Source organism: Pempheris klunzingeri, chromosome 18, assembly GCF_042242105.1.
Source record: "Pempheris klunzingeri isolate RE-2024b chromosome 18, fPemKlu1.hap1, whole genome shotgun sequence".
NCBI classification, from domain to species: domain Eukaryota; kingdom Metazoa; phylum Chordata; class Actinopteri; order Acropomatiformes; family Pempheridae; genus Pempheris; species Pempheris klunzingeri.
Window position 1 is genome coordinate 15,724,812 of NC_092029.1, and position 25,771 is coordinate 15,750,582.

Below are 25,771 nucleotides of genomic sequence, written 5' to 3' on the forward strand. Positions count from 1 at the left end.
CAAACTGGCATACAGACAGAATCAGATGAGGGCTGTCTTGCTGTCAAGAGTGCAGCAATTGTCTCTCCTCTTCTGTTTGTCTCCTGCCTGTCACTTAGACTAATTCAAATCACTGAATGCATAATGAATGCGGTAATTGTAGCGCTAAAGCAGCGGCAGAAAACAGAGATCACGCTAGATCAAGCAACTCATGTTGTTGCTTCTGCTTTTTGGCTTCAAACTCCTGTTTTGTTAAGTGGTTTTCTAGAGAGATGAGCGGCATGTTTTATAATTCCTGCATAAATCACTTTCTGTACGGCTGACCGTCTCTCTGTGGATCTGTTGTGACATGCCATCTACACATTTCATGATATCCGCACTCTCTGCCCTCCGGCTGCCTCCTGGGATGAATGTATGAAAAGAGGGATGAGGTGGAGAGGGTTACAGATGGAGGGGATGACGAGAGGGAAGAATAATGTGATGATTGAAGTCATTCCATCTTCACACCTACAGATTGGAAATGGCCAAGCAATTTCCTAGTATCACCATCAAACCACTCTTTTGCGTGAATGTGTGTGTTTGTGTGTGTGTCTCAGTTAATCCCTTCCTCGCTGACTAATTGACTGACTGACTAACGAGGAAGTAACTGGCTGGCTGACAAACAATCGGATTTCTTCAAACTGAACTTTTACGGGGACACAAACACACGCGCACAAGGACATCAGTGAATACACACACAGCGTGATGACTGAGTGGACCCTGTGTCAATCCCAGCATGCCTTTCTGCTCCGAGGCAGGAGATTCTGTCATCGCCACAGTTACTGTCAGGATGCATCATCGGTAGCCGTGGCAACTAATTAAGACCTGCCTGTCAGGCCTGCACTCGGTGTGCGTGCGTGGAAACCTATACGAACGGACAAACACATTCATATAATTAAGTACCTTTCATAAACACACGCACACACACTCTCTCTCTCTTTCTCTCTCTCTCTCCCTCTCCCTCTCCTGTATCTGCCAGTATGCATCAGCGTACCCAGTGTGTTACTCACCACTAGTCATCAGTCAGTCGTCCCACCCACACACCCACTTCACACATTAACTTAAATCCTTGTCGATCCATGTGTGGAATTCATTGATTTCGTTTTATTTTCCTTAATAATCCCCTATTTTGGTGCTTAAGTTCTGCAGTTTGTACACATGGCGGTTAATCACAATTCTTGGTAGCGTGGAGAAGTGCCAGAAGAAGACTTCAAGTCTTTGGCTTTGTGGGAATCTGACCCAGTGACAGGCAGTTAGACTTACAGCCAATCCTCTCACTGGTGGTCTTGTTTGCTTAAGCAGGTCATGTAGAGGCATCGGTATTAACTTGAGATCGTTTCATAACCAGTTAAAATCTCCCCATAGTAGGCTTAAGTAAAGTAGAAATACAACAGTGGAAAAGTGCTTGGTTACAAATCCAGCATTGAAAATGTTCCTTATGTACACACAGTACTTGAGTAAATGTACTTAGTTACTTTCCACCATTACTTTGGGTATTCAATTTTTTTAATTGCTTTTGGCGACACTGAACTTCTTTTTATCCGTCACTATGACCTCGTCTCAACTTTCAAAACAAGCAACTAATATCCATCATCCAGCTAGCTAAACAACATTAAAATCATGTTTCAGCCTGCCACACACACACACACACACACACACACACACACACACACACACACACACACACACACACACACACACACACACACACACACACACACACACACACACACACACACACACACACACACACACACACACACACACACACACACACACACACACACACACACGTCCTCACCACATTAAGCAGTGATGCAGGTTCACTGACTGAAAACTGTGTGTGTGTGTGTGTGGTCAGTAATGAGGTGTGACTAGTGTGTGTCAGTGAAAGTTGAGTGATCGGCGTAATGAGCAACAGAACATAGTGGAAAATAGAGAGTGGACAGGAGGAGGAGAGAGACGGGAAATGCACAGAAATGGAGGTGGAGGATGATGAATTAATATCTTTTTCATAACGACTGACTACACATCTAACGGCAGATTGTGCCTCTGCACAGTTGGTTTTGAAGCTGCTGGATGTCTGATTGGACGGGCCAAAGAATAGCTGCTTATAAGACAAAGGCGTTTTTCTGACAAAAGGAAAATGACAACAGTGTTATCAGTTTAACATCAGGTTCAAGCAGCCCTCTAACTTTATTCATTTCACTTAATCTGTGTCCATTTCTGCTTTGATGAATCTATTGATATATTTACATTGTATCACAACTGGTACAACACTTATGTCCAGCATATTCTGGTCTCATGTTAGCCACTGCTTTGCTAATGTAATCAGGCAATTTCAATTATGTATTACGTTTAAACATTATGATTACAAGCCAAGCCTTAATGTAAGACAGTAACATTTAACTTAAGTAGTTGAAAAGAATGTAAGAAGACCTTCACAAACAAACTAAGCAATGGATTTACAAAGAGCTGGTGTGATCAATCCGTGTAACATACCTTAGGCTAGTACAACTTCATATAAGTACATCAAGCATTTGTATTGTCAAGATTTATATCACAGTTAAAGCTGAAGTCAAGTAATTTTATCCACCGCTACATCTCCCTGGGTCAATCTACAGAGCTCCAGCCAAAAGCTGAAGAATGTAAAACAGAAACAGGCCCCTGAAAGACAAACAGACTGATTTCATTGCAGAAACCTACCAGTCTCTACGCCAGATTCCAGCCAGTTAGCCATGTAAACACACACACACTAAACACACTAACACACGAGAATAAGGAGCAAAGTCCATCTCTCAAGTTTCTGCCTCAGTCTGTTTGAATATGGGTTAACAACTTCTATTTGACCTATTTCTGCTGGTCAAGGTGTCACATAACCCTTCCCTACATCATGGTAGCAGTGAGCGCAGTGGACCATTTAACAAAAAACAGGACACGAAAAGAGACCACGGCGGGACAGAGAAAATCCAAGCCCTGCTTCCCATCAAACCAGCGCAACTTTCACTCCCTCCCTGCGTCTCACTCCTCTGTTGTTATCAGCAGATATGGAGGGGGTAAGGAATGAAAGAGTGCAGCTGCCAGAGTTTGTTGTGTCAGTCTGCTCTCGTCCGCTCTATTCTTGCGTAGTTCCTTATCACAATTCAAACAGCTCTTACTCCTTCTCCCACACACTTTTCTCTGCCCACTTCTATTCTGTAGCGTTTACTCCCAATTGATTCTCCTCCACTTAGTAAAGGATAACGTCAAGGTGTGTGTGACTAAGCTTAGAGGGTCTAACACACATCTATATAGCTTCTTATCATGGTTAGAAGCCATCTACATCGACCTCTTCTTTTCTTTTCTTTTCTACTTGCTCAAATTCTATTCTGTGTAGAAACAATATTACCCAGCAAACTGCCTTCTTACCAACTCCTACGGTGTATCGAGAGGAAAAGTTAAATTATAAGGCCAAATAATGGAGCTCTTTTATGTAATTTGTAGATCAAATCCAAAACATAAATCTGCTTTTGTAAAATGATAGAAGCTACATACTACCCTGGTTGTATTGATGCCATTTAGCAGAGGTCTCATCACTGGATTCAGTCTCCAGGGCTCATGATTCTAAGGTGACCTGATTCAGCACATGGCACCTAGAAATGCTGCCATCGTTCACAGACTAATCTCGAAATAAATTAATTTCCCTTCTGTCACACTGTGCACATTGCTGCTTTGAAACAATTCCATAGGTGATTTTTCATGTCTACAAATCCTTGAATACACACATGAAGAGCTGTTTGTGACAACAGATAGAGCTTTCTAAATTAGCTTGTTGAAAAGCCACCAAAAAAGGCAAATGGAACCATCCAAAGATAAATTAAACTTAAGTTTGCTGCTTCATTATACTCTAATAAAACACTAAATTGATATCACAGCAGCCAAGAAAAATGATTTACAGTTCACTTAAGAAGTCAGGACAGAGTGTGTTTGTTGTAACAGCCGTGGAGTTCTGTCAAGCCCATTCTTTGTTCAGTGTCATTTTGAAGAAGTTTGGCTTTCTGATTTGTTCTCACAAGTAGGTGGAGGTTTTGTGCTGTTCCTGGATGCGTTGGTTGCGACCAACAGGCTGTTGATTTTCCTCTGCCTCTAAGAAAAACCAGGCGATATCATTAACGTGACTCATGTTCTGAGGAATCCCACAAGGGGGAGTTACATGTTGAGTGGCTTTCTCTGGTGCAGTCTTAACCCCTTCACATGCAGTTTTCCCTTTTCTCCATAAGTAGCTTTAAGGGTGTAAAAGAAAATCTTGCTTGCATTGTTTGTGTCAGCTTGTTTCAAGTCTTCATTAGAGTTCTATGATGGTTAAACTGAGTGAGATATTCAAACCCTTTCCATCAAACAGAAATATTCAGGATGTCTTGTGCATCACTTTATATACAGTTCTTCTAAATCCAGCCTAATATATAGTATTTAGTATTTGAAACATTGGGATTTCCGAACAAGACTAGATCAAATTAAATTTGCAACCTTAAGACATTAAAGTGGTTCACATCTTTATATTCACATAACGCATATAAGTGTTACTGCTTCTTATGGCCGTGTATGTGTGTGTTTTTGTGTTCATGCATTTAAGACCGCAGGCAGCATTCGTTCTTAACGCCTCTCACAATCTGCAAGTTTCCACTAACTTGAAGAACAGTAAAAAAAAAAACTTTGTAAATACACAAACAAAACATCACTAAGCTCGATCCGTTTGAACTTCAAAAAATGCAGTTTAATTTATATGAAACCTGGCATCTTTGGAGAGAAAGAATACACCAAAGAGCAAAGACTGTCCACTTTCCAACATTATACAGGCAGAGCTGTGGATAAAAGCGGAGCAGCTCCTCAACATTAAATTATCATGTAAGAGGTCATTTCGAGCCCCAAAATATTCAGCCTTTCTATACCCTTGAGCTAAGTTATGGGTGTAAACACTGCTGAAATGTGTGTTTTGTATCAAGGGTGGTGCTACCATCTATGAAATTATGCGTCCATCCTTTGATAACGTGTGTAAGGGGCATGGGGTTTAAAAATGGGAGAACTTCTAAACATGAATCAATGTTTCTCACAACCATTTGTAGTTGTGCCATACAAGGACAGTAGAATCCACTTGAATCTACATGAGAGAAAGACAGAAACAACAAGAAGAATACTGTAGAATAGACTACAGCCTTAAGACCACATTGATATACTTTCACCAGCTCAACACCATCACCAGTAATGATGAAATAATTATGTTTAAGTCATAAACACAGCTAGAAGTGAATTCCCTAAAAATCTACAGTCGCTCTCCTTCTCCTCTTTCACTCCCTCTCCCACTTCTGCTGCCTCAATTAAAGTCTCTCTCCCCCCTCCTTCAATCTCTCTTGCTCTCTTTGGACCACTAACCTTGATTCACTGTTCTACTCGACTCTGCCTCGGGCTCGGACATTCACACACACACACACACACACACACACTAAACATAGACACGGACGCACAAACAGACAGGCAGATTTACAAGCCAACACACAGCGGCATACACTGAACGGTAGATATACACATGTACTTGACCATGGCAAAGTAGAAGTGGTTAGTTTGGGGCCTGTGTAAGGGGAAAGTGTGGCTAACCGAAACCACATGTGGCTGACTCTTTCGCTCCATCCAGAAGTATGTGAGCCTCCGGAGTGTGTGTGCGTGTGTGTGTGTGTGTGTGTGTGGAGGGGGAGGTGTGATAGCAGACGGCAGGAGGAGAGGCAGAGCGAGCTCATGGCTTGACTTTAACCTTTATTTATCCAGGGAATGGTTGTGCAGCCATGGTGCTACACATTCACATGGTACAGCTCTTGGGAACTGCCCCACTGTAACTACAGTTTTCTACTGGTGGCCACTGCATCAGTGCCACTAGATCAGTCAGAGGTGAAGCACTTTGCTCAAGGGCATCAAGTTACAACAAGAGCAGTAGTAGTTGCTGAAGCCACGGCACAGATCAGACAGCTAGTTATGTGCGCACAATGGCTTTTCAGAATGTTTCAAATCTAAACAGTTGCATCCAAACTATCAGAAGAAATGTCTCCGGTGTTTCCTCCTTCTTAGTTTTAGTACAGCCAATCGGATGATATAAGGGATGTCACTCTACATATTTCTGCTTCTGCTGTCACATGCCAACATTAGTTATGGTAAACCTCAAAACGGCACATGAGAGCAATGCTGCAAATCAAAAGTGAACCGAAACACCATGCAAAGTCAACGTGGGCTGGGGTTGATTAAATTTGAGACTGGGTGAATATTGACAGTGATCGTTGCTAATGTGACTGCACCTTTGACTTGGCACATAAACATGAAAACATGTCAATGGAAAGTCACAAACTTTTTCCACCTGGGTTTTATTCTCTCTTTATTCTCTTATTCTTTTACTCTCACACATTTTGTCTCCAAGTCCAAGTAAATACAGAAAGCAGCCTCCTTGACAAACTATGTTTTTCACAGCAATCTACTTTTGGGCCAATTCAAAGAAAATTGAAAAGTGACAATGAGTTGTATTTCAGATATGTCTACCACACAAAGTATCCAATAACATCTGTCAAAGATTATTTTGAACATCAGAAACAAAACACACTAAAAAGTATTCTACAGATCGTCATTGGAGTTTTTCATCTAAAGAATCCATTCATATCACAAAACAAAGACAAATTTGTTTCCCATTCAGGACTCAACACATTTGCAGTCGATGCGTTTCAAACCTGTACTTAACTTCTTAGAGCTCACTTTGTAATGAGGGGCTAACCCTACAAGACAGAGCGACGCTGTGTGTTAAGGTAGTATTGTGTGCATGTGTGTGTGTGTCTGCGTGCGTGAGGCTGAGTGTAAGAGACAGTTTGTGTCATGGGGAGGTAGAGCTGTATCTGCTAACCGTTACTCCAACAAGACAGCTCGCTTGGCTCACACACACACACACACACAACGAACACACACATGAGATGCACACGCAGACACTTTATTTACCTTTGGCCTAATATAGACGTAGTGACAGTTAACCTTGCCATTTAATACAAAGAGACAGTATCTTCTACAAAGACTTATATTAGGGGGGGTTGGAGGGGATGGTGCTGTGTGTGACTGTATGTGTGCGTGTATGTGAGTCAGAGTAAATCTGGCTGAACTGAAAACAGAGCAGGGAGAAAACACTAACAAAAGCATTCCAGAAAGTGGGTGAGACAGATAGCAAGACAGAGAAAAACAGGGAGAGAGGGAGGGAGACCTTGACGTGATACAGGAGGGGGTGAGGTAGAGACGAAGGGGTGAGAATGTTTTGTGCCAGCATGACACCATACAGAAGAATTTGTTCTGCAGTTTTTGAAAAATCAGATAAAATATACAGGAGCACCATTGTTTCATTTGGCAGCTGTGTTAACTGATATCAGTGGCACTGTTCGAAAGTAAATTACAATTACTTTAGTTATTTTGATAATCTAGTATTATAACAAGCTAAAAGATAAAACAAGCAATCTGAAGACGTCTCCTTGAGGTTAGCATTGAGCCAGACATTTCTTACTTTTTTCTGGCAGTTTATAGACAAACAATTAATCAATTAATCAAGAAAGTTATCATCAGTTGAAGCCCTAAATTTGTGCATGAGTTCATGAATTTCTTTTCTCATGTTGGCCCACTTAATTCTTCACATTTTAATTACAGTAAATGAGTTTAGGACACTGGGTTGTTGGCCATTTGGTTGGCTGAGCCTCTGGCTTGATGTCAATGGTTGGGCAATTATTAAAAAATGCAGTATGAGGACATTTAGGTTAATAAAAGATTTCTAACGTCTGCAATTTAAAAAAAAATAGGTTAATTGTCCAGCCCTTGCAAGCAACAATGCTTTTGAATAATTTAACTGACTTTTGATTTATTCTAAAAGTACTGTTTTGTTCCTATGTTCCTGTTGCTCCCATGTTGTTCCATGTGTAGCTGCCTTCACAATTATAATGTCCACCTTAAACAGACTCCACACACTTAATCCCTGTAATACAACACCATTCAGTCTGGATCACAAAAAAATCCCACCCTTGATTTTGTTGTGGGTCTTTGGGAGGGACAAACACTGAAACATGAGAAAAGGGGAGGAGAAGAGGTGGTATGAAGGGGGGGGGGGGGGGGGGTACAGAGGGGCAGTGGAGGTGGGGGAGTGGAAGTTGGAGGGGGACAAGAGGGGGGAGAGGGGGAATAAGGAGTACAAGAAAGAGGGGGTTGATAAACATTGTGTTGCTTTGCTTAGGTTAGTGGGCCATAAATTCCAAGGAAAGAGTGGGAGGAGGATCAGGAGAGGAGAGGAGAGGAGACGAGAGGAGAGAGTTTGTTTGACTAAACTGACTGATTTTGCTCGACTCCACCAGACACGGTGGAGTCTGCATAGTATCAACATCGCTGGGGAGTGTGTGTGTGTGTGTCTGTGTGTGTGTAGCACTAGTGAATATCAACATGAAAAATGAAATACCTTCACAAAAAGAATCTCATGGTAAACTCCCAATGAAATCCTCTGATTATACCTCCTATTTCTTGGTTCAAAAGTTGCTCTACAGCTGTGTGTCAGCTGGGAATTTCACTGCACTGCCTTCTTATCACTTCCAGTGGAAAGGAGACACGATTCTCTCTGTGCAAAAAAAAAAAACTTTGCAGTGCTCTAATCAGTGTGGTAGAACTCATTGACAGTGTTTCCCACAAGGATTTATTCAGTGCTGCTCAGTTAAAAACACAAGTGCCTTAGGGAGATACGGTCTCAGTAGGTGTCCTAACCCTACAATCTGTGGAAACCGTGGAACAACTATTGTTTAGTTCCATGAATGCACAGATGCCCAGAGATAAATCTGAACTGCTGAATGTTTGGACGTATGAAGTTGCAGGCAGCCCGGGCCCAACCGTCAGTTGATGCTGTTGGTGGTGCTGCATATTTCACCTTTGATTTAAGTCAGTAACATACTGTGATGTTTACACATCATTTGTGACCTCTTCCCAATCCCAAAGAGGTATGCATTTCAGTTGGCCCATTCAAGACCACCAGGCAGTGTTGCTGTTTTTTGTAAGGCTTTCATACGGGCCATGCAGAGATGCCTTTCAAGTGCAACTCCAATGGACGTGATGGGGTATACAATCTTCTGTTCTCATTCTGTTCATTTGTTATTGAGCTAAACACACGAATATGAAGCTACACCAAGTTACCATCTTTTTTAGTGCAAAATTCCTTCTTTGGGTTTCCATGGCCAGCGTTTCCATGTTGAGGTGCAGTGGAGTGGAAACTGAATCAGGAAATGTTTGGCATTTTGGGTTGATAAGTAACTTGAAGGTTAATTAAATGTTTCACCACTTTAATTAAATTTGTGAGTCCTCAGCTCACTGTAAAATATCTATACCAGTAAAGTGGAAAGTTCACCATGGGTGAGGGAGGATACTGAATTACCACAGAATTCAAATGTTAATGATTATCATATATTAACTAGCTTCTTCTAACTATATTTTCTCATATTATATTCATATGAATAAGACTTGGTTTGGAGCTGACATTTAGGAAAACATTACATTTATGTACTTTAATATATGCTAGATATAGGACAGAACTATTACAGTATGACTTAATCACTGGCAGACTTTCAAGAATCAAGGCTGAGGAGGACCAACCAGAAAAGTGACAGACAGATGTTCAACATTTAAATGTCTGTCTACACACTCCCACACACAGCCTGTCTGTCTGAGTGATTGACTGGAGGTGCGTACACGTGTACGCAATTGCTGTCAGGCTGACCATGTGTCTGCAGTCATCTAGTCATTTGCAGACAGGAGGGACACACACACCGGCTGGCAAGCAGGAAGGCAGACAGGCAGACAGACAGACCAAACGGCAGATTAGGATGGCAGACAGACAGATAAAAAACCGTGTAACATCATTTAGGGGAAGAAGATAGCTCTGGAATATCTGCTAGAAGATTTAAATCTCTGCTTACACAGACAGACAGAGGACCAGCATCGTGGTGATGTGAAGATACATGGTCGGGGATGGAGATGATAATCTTAATGGACTGGTCATCTGTCTGTGAGCCCCTGATTCACTCACACACACACACACACACACACACACATTTAAAGAGGGGTTTATATATCTCGAAAGCTTTCCACTGCTTTCCACTGAAATCAGCTTAAAGGTCAGAGCAGAGTGTTATTAGAAAGGAACATAAGAACAGTAAAAATAGTGGCATTTTTACATAAGAAGTTACATACTGTAGCAATATGGCTGAAAGTGACAGAGCAGAATGTCCTCTGGGATTTTATCATGAGACTACACACACAGATCAGGAATGAGACTTGCTATGGTATACTGAACAGAGATTGCTTATGGCTACGTCTCTTTCTGTGTGTGTGTGTGTGTGTGTGTGTGTGTGTGTGTGTGTGTGTGTGTGGTGCAGCTTCATGACAGATGTCCTCTTAACTGGACTAATGGAAACCACTTCAGCCACAGCCTATAGCTACACTCACACAAGACCCTTTGGCTATGTCTATAAACTCAGTCTACCTGAAGGCTAACACGGAGAGACTCAGTCTTTACGCACACACATACACACACAGCTTTGTTGTCACATTTACTCAACATACAGACAAAACCTCTGCCTAAAGTAAAGTAAAAAAACAAAGAGTCAAGAGAGTCTTTTTATGGTCAGTTTGTCTCCTGAGCAAATTCTGACGTTAGCTTCCACTTTAAAGACATTTTCTTATCTTCATTTGTCTAAAGTGTCTTAAAGAGCTTCGACAGTGACAAAAATAGCCCTAGGAAGGACGCCAAAAGGTACACGAACCTAAAACATCATACTTCATGTGATGCCCTCATTGAAATTCTCCATGCAAAGATGATTTTTTGGGCAATTTGTCTTTATTAGGTGGTTCATAGTAGAGGAAGACAGGAGAGGGTGAGTAAAAAAAGAAGTGTTATAATGTGGCACACGTCCCAGGGCAGATTTAAAGTGAGGACACTGGGTTACACTTTAACCAAGTGAGCCACCAGAATTCCCCGACACTCATGTATTTTTGTCCTGAGTGGTTTGGCTTGACCCCTGGATCATAAAACATTTGCAGGACAATGGCAGGCTTTTAGTTACAGTGACAACAGGAAAACTGGAGATTTACTGTAAGGTTTCAGGCCCTTCGGCCGGCACTACGATCACCCTCAAGGTGAGTTCGTTATAAGATGTTAGTGTAAATATAAATAACTGTAACTGTAATGTATGGATAAACTACCTTTACCTTAAGTAAAAACTCTGATTATATCAGAAAAACATAATGCCAATTTCACATTTAAGGATGATTCCAGTTCATTTCGGTATATCTCAAACAAATGTGGCTATTGTGACTCTATGGGGCATTCTAACTTTGCACTAGCCAGCTTCATTGGACAGATTAGGCAAAATGAGGACATATTATATGCATACTATTGCATAGGATTGTAAATGTCATTACTAAAATTGGGGAATGGGGATCTGAAACATGTAGTTAGTAAGATTACTCCTGTCTACAGCTCGGATATTTCCAAATGTTCCATTTGCGAGCAGCTCAGAGGAAGTAGGATTTATTTTGTTGTTGGAAATCGAAAAAACTTGGATATGGAGGATGTTAATGTGCTATGAAAGCAGAGGGTCAGATCTCCGCCCTTCTTTGAAATCATGAAGTCGAAAGGGTTATAAACTAGAAATATACATACATTAGAGATTAAGTTGCAAATTCATAAGCAATCACCTAAATAGCCTCCAAAATAGGCTGTATCAGAACCTGGCCTTTATGACGCTACACCTCTTTTCATTTCTACCTTATCTACAAACCACAGAGAATTGCCATTGATTTTTGTAATTTTTTTTGCTTTGATTTTGTCACAGCAAGGCCTTGTGGGATACCAATCTTAAGTTACATCGTAATCTCTCTGCATGTCTCTGCGGTGAATTTTACTAACCCGCCACTTTCACAGCAAAAAACATCTCTCTCATTAACAACCATCTGCTGTGAATGTTTGTGTGTGTGCGAGAGAGAGACGGGGGGGGGGGGAGATAGAGGATATGTGTGAGACAGAGTGATGAGATGTGTGGTTGCTAGAAGAGAAGAGAAGAGAAGAGAAGAGAAGAGAAGAGAAGAGAAGAGAAGAGAAGGCGTGTTCGGCTACTGCAGGAACAAAGTCACTCAGAGCTCTTTTATTAAAGACCAGGCTCAACTTAACAAACAGCACCTGCAAACTTCAAACCTAGAGACAGCTGTCTATCTAACTACACAAAGACAGGCGGAGACAGGAGGAGAGGCACACAGACAAATGGCAAATACATTAACTGACAGCCAAGTTGGCAGAGGCACAGAGACAACAGCAAACCAGTACAAGACTGCTTCAAATGTTAATCAATTTAATTCAAGTTTGACATTGTAGAAATTATTTCCAGCAAAATTGCTGTAGACATGAGCAGAACGTTCTAGGAGGCACTGAAATGATTTCATTCAAACAGTGAATCAAATAGTTCCAGGGAGAATCAGCTACTTCATGGTCCTACTTTTGGTCCTACATTTTAACACAGTGAATGTCGAAATGTCACTGCACTTAAATACTGGCTTAATAAGTAATATTCCAAAAGACGTTGTACTGGTGTGTCAAGGTGAGATTGCTTAGAAAAGTTAAAACAACTATAAATGAGCACTGACTTCAACTGGGATGGCTGGTAAAGACACATGAGGTCAAAGATGTGATGACTTTGGTTGACGAAACAAACGGATTTCTACACACTGATAAAGGAGCTAAAAGTGAGAGCTAAGGTGAAGACTATGGCTTGATGATGACGACACTAAACACTATGACAAAGACCATGACGATGATTAGGACAGATATAGCTCAGCTCTTGGCTGGCCACTTGTAACTCACCCTTCTCAGCGCGCCCCATGTGAGCTGCGTCCAACAGAAGCAAAGCAGAGAATAATAAGACAGAATTAGATTGCATAGCATGCACAGGCGTGTAGTCACATATACATGAGAGACGGTGTGTATTTCAAGATTCAGCATAAACCTATGCAGTAGGTAATCAGTTTAATGTCACATAAAACAAAGAAAAGAAGCAAATCCTCACAACTGCAAAGCTGGAATTACAGAATGTTTGGACTTTTGCCTGAAAAATTACTGATGATGAATCGCTTATTTTTCTGGTGACTAATCAATTAACCGATTAATCATTGCAGCTCTATTCAGTCATAACAATATTCTTACCCACACAGATCCAAAAAGGTCTTGTAGTAAAACGTGTAGAAATTATCTTAACCATGCTGCTATGCCTTCAGTTTGATTTATCTTATACCTGAGCCACAGTGGCTACTTAGATACATGTGGGGACATCAAGAACTGTGATTGGTCAGCTTGTGTTTTCTCCTTGAATGTGGACAGAGCTTGATGGTAATAAAGAGAACATTCAGGAAGTTGAAGCGAGAGTTAATATCAAGACCTCCATAAATCCAGCTTTAATCAACACATTCTGCTCGGCGGCAGCACCCAAAGGAACCAACAGCGACAGAAATCATATAAAAATTAAAGCAAATACATAATAGTGGCACAACACACATAAATCTATGCTTTAAAAAAGGACTGAGGACTACCTGCTCACTCACACATGTTCCCCAATACAAACCTTAGGCCAACAGATGCCCAAACCTTACCCTTTAACCTCTGCTTCACCTAAACCTCATGCCTCAAACCTAAAAATAATTATTTTCCCAAGACTGACATCACCTGCCGCTGCTTCTCTCAGTGTCTCTGTCCTGACACACACACACACACACACACACACACACACACACACACACACACACTCCATGTCTCCATTATGTACATGACTAACATCACACACTAGACTACACAACTGGTACAGAGGCTGCTCACATCTGTGTCTGTGGGAAAGAGAGACAGTGTCTATGTGCACTGTAATGTAATTAATCAGCGGAGAGTGTTGATTACTTAATCTGTCATTAGCCAACCGTGTATGTGTGTGTGTGTGTGTGTGTGTGTGTGTGAGGCAGCAGAGTGTTTCAAGGCCCTCTTGTACCGACAGCTGTGACCAGAGCCAAACAGGGCAGAGCAGAGATTGATGATACTGGACTAATACCATCATTCATCGGGGATGTGATATTTCAGGGATTTGGGATTTGTTTTGGACGTGCTGCCTCCCCTCATTTCCAATGGGACTTTATCACTTACTCGGTTCGCTTCCTGCTCAGCAACTGATGATTTACACCCATCGTGTGCCAATATCTAAAGGTTAATCCTGACCATAACATTAGGCACATTTCCATTCACCTCATTTTCAATTTGTGCCTAAAATGGACGAGTGGGAACACCGGAGACTTATGGAGAACAGTTGAAATATCGTGCACCAGCTTGCCTGCAGTCAAAAAAAAGTTGCGATAATGGCTGATTTTTGGATACACCTTGATGTTGCAGTACCTGCCTCCGCGTCTTCCACTTAAGGCAAAGCATCCATGTCATGCTGCCACTCACTGTTACATGCCTCTACTCCACCAGGAAGCCCAAAAAAATGGAGAATAATAGAAGAGTCCAGATGGAGGCCCAGCAGACCAGCAGAGACAAACTCGTTCATTAAAAAAAATAGCAAATGCTATTAGAGCAAAATAATGGCCATCACAATCTCTCAGCCCAAGAAAATAAGGAAAATATCTTGCAGGTAAATGATAATGAGAATTATTGTTAGTTGCAGCTTCAAATTCTCTTTTAGGTAGGAGGCAGCAATGACCTGCAGCAATGTGTTTCAGGTGCTTGCGGAATTATGTAATCATCATAGAGATACTTGACAGAAACATGCATGATTCATTTCTTATTTTGCTCAGAGACTTGCACAACATTGTAATGGAAGCGTTTCTGGTGGCTAGCCGGGCATCCTGCTGCAGTACATACAGTTTTTGCACAGCATGGAGCATAGAAACCAGAATCACAACTTGTGCCAATCATGTCATGTTCTCACTCTCCCTCAATCTTGACGCTCTCTGACAACAGCAAGAGGCTAAAAGGTTGCACCGTCGCTATGTGTCGCTAATCCACTTTTCAACACAAACCCTCCAATTCATTCATACACACACACACGCATGCACGCAGTCTAATGAGGGATTAGCTAATGAATTCTCTCAACAGATTAATCACATTTTACACACGCGCTTGTGTGCGAGCAGACTTCATCCCCAAACGACTGAAGAAATGAGCCAGTGCTTTCAAAGAGACTTTTTTTTTTTTTTTTTTTTTTTTAAATCTATCACCAAATTGAAATCCGTAGAAACAGATTGGCTCTGAGCAAAGTGGTGTTTGATTGGAAGAGAAGACATTAAGATGGATCTGAAGGACAAGCGGACTGAAGCATTTCTTTTAACGAGAAAATAAATAAAACAGCCTTTGATTTGGCGCCATTTTACATGGCATGAGTAGAATGAGAAGGCTTTTTCACATGAATCCGAAATGAGAGGCGAACATTTCACATGCTCATCTTTGTACCACTGTACTCCGGAGGGCTTAAAAAGCAGAGGCCTCCCTCTTTCTCTTTAACTGACAGCAACACACATGAGCTGACACACACATTTGCTCGACACACACACACAGGACATGACAGAGAAACACACACACACACTCCCTCCTGCCGTTTTCACAGTCTCTTGAGTGGAGGAGATGCCCAGGGCAAAAAAACCAATGGTTGCATTACTTGTTTTTTTTTTTCCCCTCCTCCTCCTCCTCTTTCTCACTATCCCTCTCTTCCTCTCGCCTTTCTCTGGGAAAACACACAATTTTATTTCATCTTCCAAATGGAGCTTAAAAGTAATTATAATTAAACCAACTTGGTTCTAATGTTCAAAATACTAAAATAATTTACAATTCTAATTAAACCAGCTCAGATGTGGCGTTCAGTAGAAGCAGCAGCAGCAGCCTTCTAAATTCGTCTGGAGACACTAATGGAAAACAATTATTTCACTTCATTAAGATTAAAGACGCCTGGAATCTGTGTCACAGCTCGATCAGAGAGGAGACAGATTTAGAAAGTTGTGAAATTAACATAAACTCAGTTACCGACTCTGTAAAGGCAACGAGATGCACATGCGTTCACATTCATCACACTGAGCATGCAAGCGATAAGCCACAAGTAAACTGCCACAAAACTGCGTGATAAGAAGAGACAAGAGACAGACAGATTTATGTAAATGCCATAATTTATAGTTTGACTTTCTTAAAAGGGAAAGCAGAAGATAAAGAGGGAAATGTGACAGACTTGGAGAAAAGACATCCTAAAACAAATCCAAAGTGACTTTGTTAAAATATGACAAACAGTTTTATTTCCTTGCCACTGATTCTTCTTGTCCTTGTCTGTGATTCCAGAGAGCGACGGCGACCAATGCTGCACCACAACACACATCGCTCCCATATGATGCACTGTGATTTCCTTCATTGTTGTCTTTTTCTCGGTGGCAGTTCCCACTGGCTGTATTAATGAGCAGCCTATTAACCCCATCGGCCTCGTCAGAGAAACTTTAAGTGATCAAACAAAACTGCTGTCGGGGATAGAAGCGACTGTGCTGACCTGTAACATCTAGCATGCCCTGCACTCTCTTTGCACCAAAGGCAGGTTTCTGCTGCGACAGGGCGAAAAACAGAAGTTGTCTTCTTGAAGCATGTAATTTCTCACCAATTAGAACTCACACTGTATATAGAAAAGGGCAAGGCAATCACATACTCATCTCTGGAAACTGTGTCATTTCATTGCAATTAAAGAATCCCTCACCGTTTCAGATTTTCTGAAATTACTGTTGCTTCAAAATATAAAGCCTCCCTTTTCATTCGGCAACACCGCCAACTGCAAGTTCTCCTTTTAACACCCCTCCCTCCCTCCCTTCCACAATAATGATAGCCCACCTCCTGCTCTCTGTAAAGCAGCATCTAGTCACTAGTATTTACTTGCAAATTAACAGCGCTCAGATTCCCAAAGAGGCCTCAAAGAAATTCCACACATTTGTTACCCAGGGGGCCAAATGGCCACAAGGGGGGGGGGGGTGTTGTAAGGGTGTAGGGGAGAGGGTGGAAGGCAATAAAACGTTCACAGATGAAGAGGTAATTAATGTGTGATTTCTTTGCAACTCATTAACATGCCCAAGCGAGTGCTGACGCAGAAAACGGCGTTTTATTGTCCTACTTCTGGCTTTATCCAGCACTTAAATGAAGCATGATGTGTCTTTTATTAGAGCCAGACATGGCTTCAGTATGATTTTGGAGGTCATCTTTCTAACAGCTGTGTGAGCCTCTCTCTCTCTCTCTTTCTGTGTGTGTGTGTGTGTGTGTGTGTGTGTGTGCAGGAGTTTGGAAACGAACAACTGCTGAACGCGGAAATAAACGCACAGCAGCCACGCAGACAGAGACACTGGTGGAGAGAGTTTGCTTGCGCGCAGCCCGAGAGCTGCAGAAAATATATGCAGGACTCTTAATCTGCGTCCGATCGGTCCTGCAGCAGCCACGCAGCTTTAGGTTAAAGCCCCTTCTCGAGTTCATATAGGGGAGCTTTTGCATCTCGCAGCAGGTTGCAGCTTTGCCTCATCCAGGAGTGCATACGTGTTCCGTTTCTGCAGACGGAGCCGGAGTGAGGGCGCACTTTGCGATGCGGGCTACTGTTCAAACACGACCTGAAGTCCAGGAGACAGTGTTTCCATGAAGCCCCAGATAAACAGGGAAGAGTTTAATGTCACGCCCGTTTCATTTATAAAACAATGTAGATGCAGTTGGACGCTTCTGAATGTAGTTTTCACCCTCTGAGCCTCACAGATGATCCATGAAACCGCATCTAACATCATAAATCTCTATTTCACAGTTTTAATAAGGTGAAAAAGTAGCCGATCGTCTTTATCTGCCCTCTCTTTAAGTTATACCGCACGGTGCAAGAACAATATTCAAGCCATCAAACAGGATATATTCCCTACCATTAGGTTTTATAGCGCGCCGAGCGAATAAAAGTTGGAGCAGAAGAGGATCGTTTGATTTGCAAAGAGCGAAAAGCTCACGGCGCCTGCGAGCCGAACAGAGCAGAGCCTCATGCTGAAAGAGCCACGGTCCTCTGAGCAGACTTAGAAACACATCACAGGCTACAGGGGATGGCAAAGATGGCACAACAGTACATGCATACATTGAAGGTGAATAGGGAGGCAGAAAGAGTTGTTGAATGCCAAAGATGCCTTCAAGGCACCACAGGGTGGAAACACCGTAAAGTACAGGATCACTGTAATAATCAGACATAGTGTAAGTTTTCGTTGAGACACTGCGTGGATGTGGTAGTTAAACAGATTGTGATCTCCGTGCACAAAGTAACTTTTTCTCCAATCCTGTGCTGCTGTCGAAGCTGCACAGCTCCAACGGTGAGCGACGTTTTCCCCACGCAGACACACAAGCTCTCTACTCTGCCTCTGATACAGGCTCTCAGCCGGTGACCTCCGTGCAAATGCTGGAAACGTTTAGCTAATTTGTGCAAGTGATTGCTGGGGATGTGTGCTTTACGGTCCTCACGCCAGACCATCGCCACGCACAGAAAATCCTCAGCTCCGAAGTCCACACAAAAACTGCAACTTTTAAAGCTTTCAGACAGAGTTCACGGCCGGTGAGCAGGTCGGTGTCGGTCACTTGTGCGAGTGAAAGACAACCTACCTGGCGAACAGGCTGAATTCAAACCACAGCCGAACAACTCACACGGGCTTAAACAGCCTGCGACTTGCGTGCAGAAACATTTTACATTTTTCAGGATATCCGAAAACAGCCACAAAGCGATAAAACGGGCACCGCGGTGCATTTTTCAACACGGAGGCGAACTTTTCTCCTGCACCTAAACACACCTGTCATGGATCCACACGCTCGCTCGGATGGAGGAAACGAAAATAAACGGTCCAAAGTTTCCCTCCAGCACACAGGAAACACCGAGCCGTGAGTGTGTGAGTGTGTGAGTGTGTGTCCGTCCCTACCTGTCGGTATCTGGCCGGAGACGTCCCCAACTGTCGAGGAGAGAAGCAGGAGTCCCAGGAACACGGAGAAAAGTGTATCCATGTTTTCAGACGTGGCCGTGCTGGAGTCTGGAACAGTTTCCCCCCCGAAAAGTTTTTTTCTCCCCCTGCGAGTTTCTCCGTCTTCTTCTCCTCCGCCTTCACTCTTCTTTCAGCCTCTCGGTGTCTTCAGTGGGTTATTATTCCTCCTGTTGTTGAGGACTCAGCCGCCCCATTCTCTCCTTTCTCCGGTTTCTCTCTTTTCGCTTCCTGCGGGCTCTCGCGGACACCACACTTTGTTTCACGGAGAGTGAGGGAGCGTGAGGGAGAGAGAGAGAGGGAGAGAGAGAGAGAGAGAGAGGGAGGGAGAGAGAGAGGGAGGGAGGGAGAGAGAGAGGGAGGGAGGGAGGGAGGGGGGCGCAGCGCAGACTGTGCGTGACGTCAGGAGGCAGGAGTTGATTGCGGGAAAACAAAATAAAATTAAAAAAAACTACGTAACAAAAGTTGGATTTCTTGCGGTGTGTTTTAATGCGTTCTCTCTATTTAGTTTCTATTTATTTTCCTTGCGTCGTTGTTTCATAATATTGATGCTGAGTGTTTTTTGTTTTTACAAAGAATTACTTTTTCCCTCATTAGTGTAATCACCAGCATCACTTAAGTTTTGGCAATTATCTATTTAGATTTGAGAGTATTGTATATTGTATGTCAAAGCTTCTTAAAAAAAAAAGCAAATCCTTATTATTTACTTATCATTATTATTATTTAAATATGTTTTATTTTATTGTTCTCAAAATCCACTTTCATGTAAGCTACATTATTAACTAAACAACATCTCCTTTTTCTATATAGCCTATATACCCAGTGGTAGAATGCACCCAAGTGCACTGACTGAGCTCAAGTTTTTATGTACCATTTTATGCCACTCTATCTTCCTATTTCACCAAGTGGTTTAGGGTACTTTTTTTGTACTTTTCTTCTTCTTCTTTTTTTTTTTTTTAACTCGTCCCAGGTTGCCAAACAATCTGATTACTGTAGGGGTTTGCCAGTAAACTGGGGTGGCTCTAGTGTGCCCCCTCACAACAATTCAAAAACAGTTCTCACACAAAAATACTTATAATTCCTGGCACAGTCTCAGGACCCCTGCTCAGCTCTGGGCCCCCTAAACCATTCAGCCACCTCCACCCCCACAGGCAGCCGTGCAAATAAAACATATAGAATAGAATAGAATCCACCCGTATATTCTGCAGGAGAGACACCAAAAGAGGCAGAAACGAGTGAAAAGGCTGTGCTATCGTATGACAGTGTATATGTTTATGTCAATGTGACACACCAGAGTTCTGAAGGACAAAAATCGTACTTTTTCAAAGACATTACCCAGAACACCATGCAGGGCTCGGATCTGCAACGTCGTCAAGCCTGTACAGCCAGGAGATGCTTCTCTTTGATTTAAAGGAGACCTTGTGGATGGCCACTGGACTGTGACCATAAGTGTAGTTTTTATTTCTGCTGAAAACCTTTCTGTCAAAAAGGTGCTTTAAATTACTCTTAGCATTTAGTTGAAGGATGAGCATCATATTCCTGGTTTCAGACCATAAAGTGCATCTCCAGAAAACTGCATTTAGTACATTTCACACAGTTGCGATTCATTGTCAGTATATAGAATTAGCTTATGTGAGCATATGTATCTTACACAGTAGCCAACGTGCCAGTGATAGCATCAGCATCTCCGAGTTCCTTGTAAAATTAAAAACAAATCATTTTCCCACATTTCACCATCTGTCAACAGTGGTGACAGCCATGCGTGTCAGAGAGGGGCGAGATGACATCATGACAGGCCTGCCAAAAAGACAAAATAGATGTTTTGATTTGGTACACAGCTGAGCTAAAAATATGTGGTGTAGATGGAAATGTAGAAGCAGGGGGCCGCCGTGTATCCTTTTAGTGTGTTTTGTCTCTCTTAGAGCCTCCTCTCCCACATAAAAGGTGTGAAAAATCTCTTGTCCCAAGTTTCTGGCTGTGAGAGACAGGAATAGTCACATACAGAGAGCAAAATTTGGTCTCTGCAGAGACAATAAATTCATTTCCAGACCTTCATAAGGTTGCTGGTATGCGCAGGTGAGTTCTTACTGTCCCAACAGTAAACGTGAATGTCTGGCCTGGAATTGTAAGTGTCCTCCAAATAAACCTGGGTGTCTTGTCACCAAATATCACTCTGATGCTATAGCTCAAATTGTGCATTTGCTGTTGTTACGCAGTGCTGCTACCCTGCCATTATAGCAGTGTTCCCTCACTGTTGTGTTTGCTGAAGTTGCAGGTTCCAGGTTGTTATTTGCAGTTATTTTCTCATACGCACCGCTGTCATGCTATACTTTTGTATGCATTGATGCAGCTTTTACATTTGCAGGTTTGGGTACAGCACCTAAGCACACCTGTACTTTCAACTCAGACACGATTATATATATATATATATATACAAATATATATAGTGAATACAACACTATTTGCTGTCACGGATGTCTGTGTCACCCTGTGCAAATATCAGAGTGTGTTCAATAGCTGTCACGTAAATCTGAAGTACACATTTGGAAAATTAAAGAGGGTTTTTAAGACTTGTTCTCGGTGAGAATGTTCTACTCAGTGCGACATGTGACAGACATGTGCTGAAGTAAATTTCAAAGTGGATTTTAACATTTAGATTTTCATCAGGAAAGATGGGAAGATTTTCTTTGCTTCTTGTATTTATTTTTTTTTTCAGTAGTCTTTGTACCAAATGTGGTCTTTGACAGTGTGGATTCTGGTCTGCAGTGATTTGAAGATGTTTGTTTTTTATCTCCCGCATCAAATAAAACTATCATGTTGCGGCTCTTATCGAGCTTCAGGTGGCAGAAAAGCATAGTTGAGAAAAAATGGCAGGTAGTCATTGCTGTGTAATGACAGATCTGGGAGACTGAAAGTTAGTCTCTACGGAAAAAAAAAAAATCCCCGTGCTGGAAATGGACAGCAAGCAGAAATAGATTTTGTATTTGGAACCACTGGATGACCATGTTCGACCCTGATGCAGGTACATTGTTACTGTTCAGGCAATTTCCAGCAATCTAACCTTTCACAGCACTCACTGGAGCTCAATACAACTTCGAGACCAAATGTGCCATTCAGTGTCTGGTCTATGATGGTGAGCAAGGGAGGCTTCTATGTTTTAGACCAGCTCTCACCAGACATGAATCTCAATATTGGAAGATTTTGCAAAAATCCTTGATTACAATCAGTGGCAATTTTTTTGTTACGCCAGAGGCTAACGTTTTCAGCCACGCTAGCAGCATGGCTCTGGGGAAGACAATTTCATTTCTTCATCTGGTCCATCCTTTGGTCTGGGCTGAATCACCAGATGGATCACAATGAAGTTTTATACAGACATACATGGGTTCCTGAAAATGAAGCCTCCTGACTTTGACCATCACCTGACCTTCTCTCTCTCGAGCCAAGTGTTGCTGGAATTTTGACCTCTACAGACCTTTTTCCCTTCTTCTGCATGCACCTTTGAAGTATGGGTAAAGATGTGAACCCCTGCACTGCTGCTCTCTTGCGCCACCAGCAGGTTGACATCTTTGGTTTTCAGGGAAATGCCTCAACGACTACTGCCATTCAATTTTGTGAGGACACTCGTGGCTCCCAGATGATGAACCCTAATGCCTTTATGATCGCTTGATTTTTCATTTAGCACCAGCAGCAGGTCAAAGTTATCACTTAAAACTTGTGAAATATCTCAACATGTACCTACCTACCCCAAATTCTATACAGATATCCATGGCTCCCAGACGATGTATGACACTGACTTTAGTGACCACCTGACTTTTCCTCTAGTGCCACCATGAGGTTTGGTCCAACACTTGGTCCAGTACTTTGGTGTATTTAACTACTTAAGCCACAGCTGTATTCAGTGTTTAGTGCTAATATGCTAAGCTAAAGCGGAGACCATCAGAAACAGTATACCTGCTAAACATCAGGATGTTAGCGTAGCTTTTTAGTGATGTCTTCTGGCAGACAGGTGACGCATACTGTACACAGAGTTCTCTGTTTCCTTTAGTATCCCTCTGACCTCGGCTTGATTGACAGCTCTGTGACTCGCCTATTCTTTTTATTCCCTGTTATTTTTTCTTTTTCCTCCTCCACTGCCTGTCTGTCACATGTTTTATTTAAAGGTAGGCACAAAAAGTCACTATTGACTTTGACTTTGAGGCTTGACTGGAGACAGGCACACTTGTCTAAATACATTGCGTTTATGATAAAGAAGCAACTGATTTCACTAAAGTAATCAGGTGATTTTACAGTAAATGTGGACACAAGTCAGCAGCATTTGGATTTGGATTCAAGTGTGACATATAACATGTATAAGTCTTAGAAATTCGGTGATTTAACTGAGCGATATTGTCTCAGATTTTGGCTGCTGTGAAAGGACGGAAAAGAAGAAAACACGAGAGCCAACCAGAACTCGAGGTCAGCTCATTTGATTTTGACTTTAATACATTCACAGTCTGAATAGAAGCAGCAATTTAATTTTTTTTAAAGGTGCAACCTTCACTCTATTATGATGAATATGGGGTCCTTCCAAAAAGTCTTTCAGCATTTGAATCACCATGTGAAAAAAAAAAAATTAACATGCTGAATGAAATTATTATAAAGAGAACTTGGCACCAGAGCTTCCTGGGATTCTGCCCTCAGATTGGACAACTGTTTGTCGAAACAGAAGAAATGTGATCAGAAGATCTGAAAAAATGTATATAGCACAAAGGAGCATCAGCACAAAAACTAATGAATGGCCTTGCTATATATAAAATCAGGTGCGGTAAATGACAAGAGGGGGGATGATGTGTTGGGGTATTTAAATTATCGTGAAATAATGTGTATTATGGAGTGTTAAAATTCACCTCAGGCACCATGCTGGACCTAAAATTATTTCTGGAAAAGGACACAGCGCCCTTGTCTTAGTAGCATGCACTTTATGAGGTGTAGTCTGTACTCCTTAATAGTGAAAAACATCTGACATGAAATACATACACTGACAAGCCCATTCAAAGAAGGACATGTAAAAATCTCTCTCCCTCGCCATTTATGCAGATATAACAGAGGAGGGCAGGATGATTTAGCACTACTTATCCTTTGTCAATCATGTTTCAATTGGGAAAGAATTGCATTTCCTCACAGCAGAAATAAATGTGTCAGGCGAGTACATAGACACTTCTGAAGGCCAAAAGCCTGAAAATCACTGCAAATTGTGGAAAGGTTGGATAAAAATGAAAATATCACAGTCAAAAGTAAAAGATAAAGACAGAACAGTGCTGTTAAGGGTGAAAAAATTCACAAATTGAAGTGAAACAAAAAGTCTTTTGAACAAGCGTGACGCAAAAGTCGTCTGCAGTGCATTTCTGGAAAAGCAGATTTTCAACGAAGCTTTCATTCTGGGACATTAAAATCTAAGGAATTTTGCTTTTCACAATTCAGATTCAGCTTCTAGTAAGACAGTAGAGAGGTACATAACAGATATCTCTGCACAACAGATTGATCCGTCCAGTAATGTCCGAAAAGCTCTGTGCTCGTTGAGGCATGTCCAAATAAGTCCAAGTCAAGACACATGTGAAAGCATACTGCAAGTCAACTGGACGTCTTTCAGGTCCCCAAATGCTCCCTGTCAAGGCTGTTAATAGTCAAGCATTAAAGGTCATTCTTGACCTTGAAAGGCAACAATAGTAGTAGTCTTCATGGGGATAGATGTGCTAACATCATCTAATCTATTTGAGGACTTTTAGGAGGACATACAGTTGGCCCAAAATAAATCTTAACTGACGAAGACTATGTGATTTAGCTGAAAGCTCTGGAAAAAATATTATAAATGGGCCTTGAGTCGGCGTTGTATTCTCAAACTACTATTTTTCAAGGTCAACAATGAACTTTCATGCATAAATGTAGGACGTCACGGATGGGAAATCCTAAAAGTGCAATGGATGGAATCATAACACTGACCAAGCTCACATGCTAATATATGTGTTTCCATGACAACAGCGCAGACCACATCCACTGATGAAGACTGTGTGGTGTGGATGAAAGCTCCAGAGAAAAATAGTGAGTGGAAAAAAACATTAAGTGGACCTTAAGGTGGTATTGTCAGCCAACTGTGTTAACAGAGATTTCTTTTTTTTAACCAAATCTGTGAGAATGTGACTGTTCTGTACGGCGCTGTTTTATTTATTCTTCAATGTTCCAACATTTTATAGTCAAAAACTTAAGACTTGATTGATTTTACTCTCATTCTCAAATCAACTCCCGAGTCCGAATTTTCATGACTGATATCTGACTCAGGTCCAAGTTTCAAGTCTTAAGTCTGCAGCTATGGTAAGACTATCAGTTATGAATCAAGTTCATTATCTATTCTGCCAATTCCAATGGGTATTTCTCTAACTTTTCTCACAAACAGAATATTCCGCATTTGAATGAGGAGAGGAGGGAAGAGGAGAGGAGAGAATGGTTTCTTTTTGTAGACAAAGTTGGCAAAGCTCCACGTTAACACACACACACACACACACACACACACACAGTTAAACCATTTGGGGTCTGTGTGCGAGAGATATGCATGTTCATGTTCAGTCTCAAGGTCGCAGCTATGGTAGGAAACTGCTGTGTGTGTGTGTGTGTGTGT

At 41.8% G+C, this 25,771-nt stretch overlaps 1 protein-coding gene across 2 annotated transcripts in view; it reads right to left on the bottom strand.

Annotated features, from left to right (window-relative positions):
- The window catches only part of ptprk (protein tyrosine phosphatase receptor type K), a 103,997-nt gene extending 84,637 nt beyond the window's left edge, over window positions 1-19,360 (bottom strand). For both annotated transcript variants that reach the window (XM_070849927.1, XM_070849926.1), the window contains exon 1: window positions 19,063-19,360. In XM_070849927.1, the coding sequence (XP_070706028.1) occupies window positions 19,063-19,144 (82 nt within the window). In that variant the 5' untranslated portion in view covers window positions 19,145-19,360. The remainder of the gene's footprint in view (window positions 1-19,062) is intronic.
- Window positions 19,361-25,771: the final 6,411 nt, after the last annotated feature.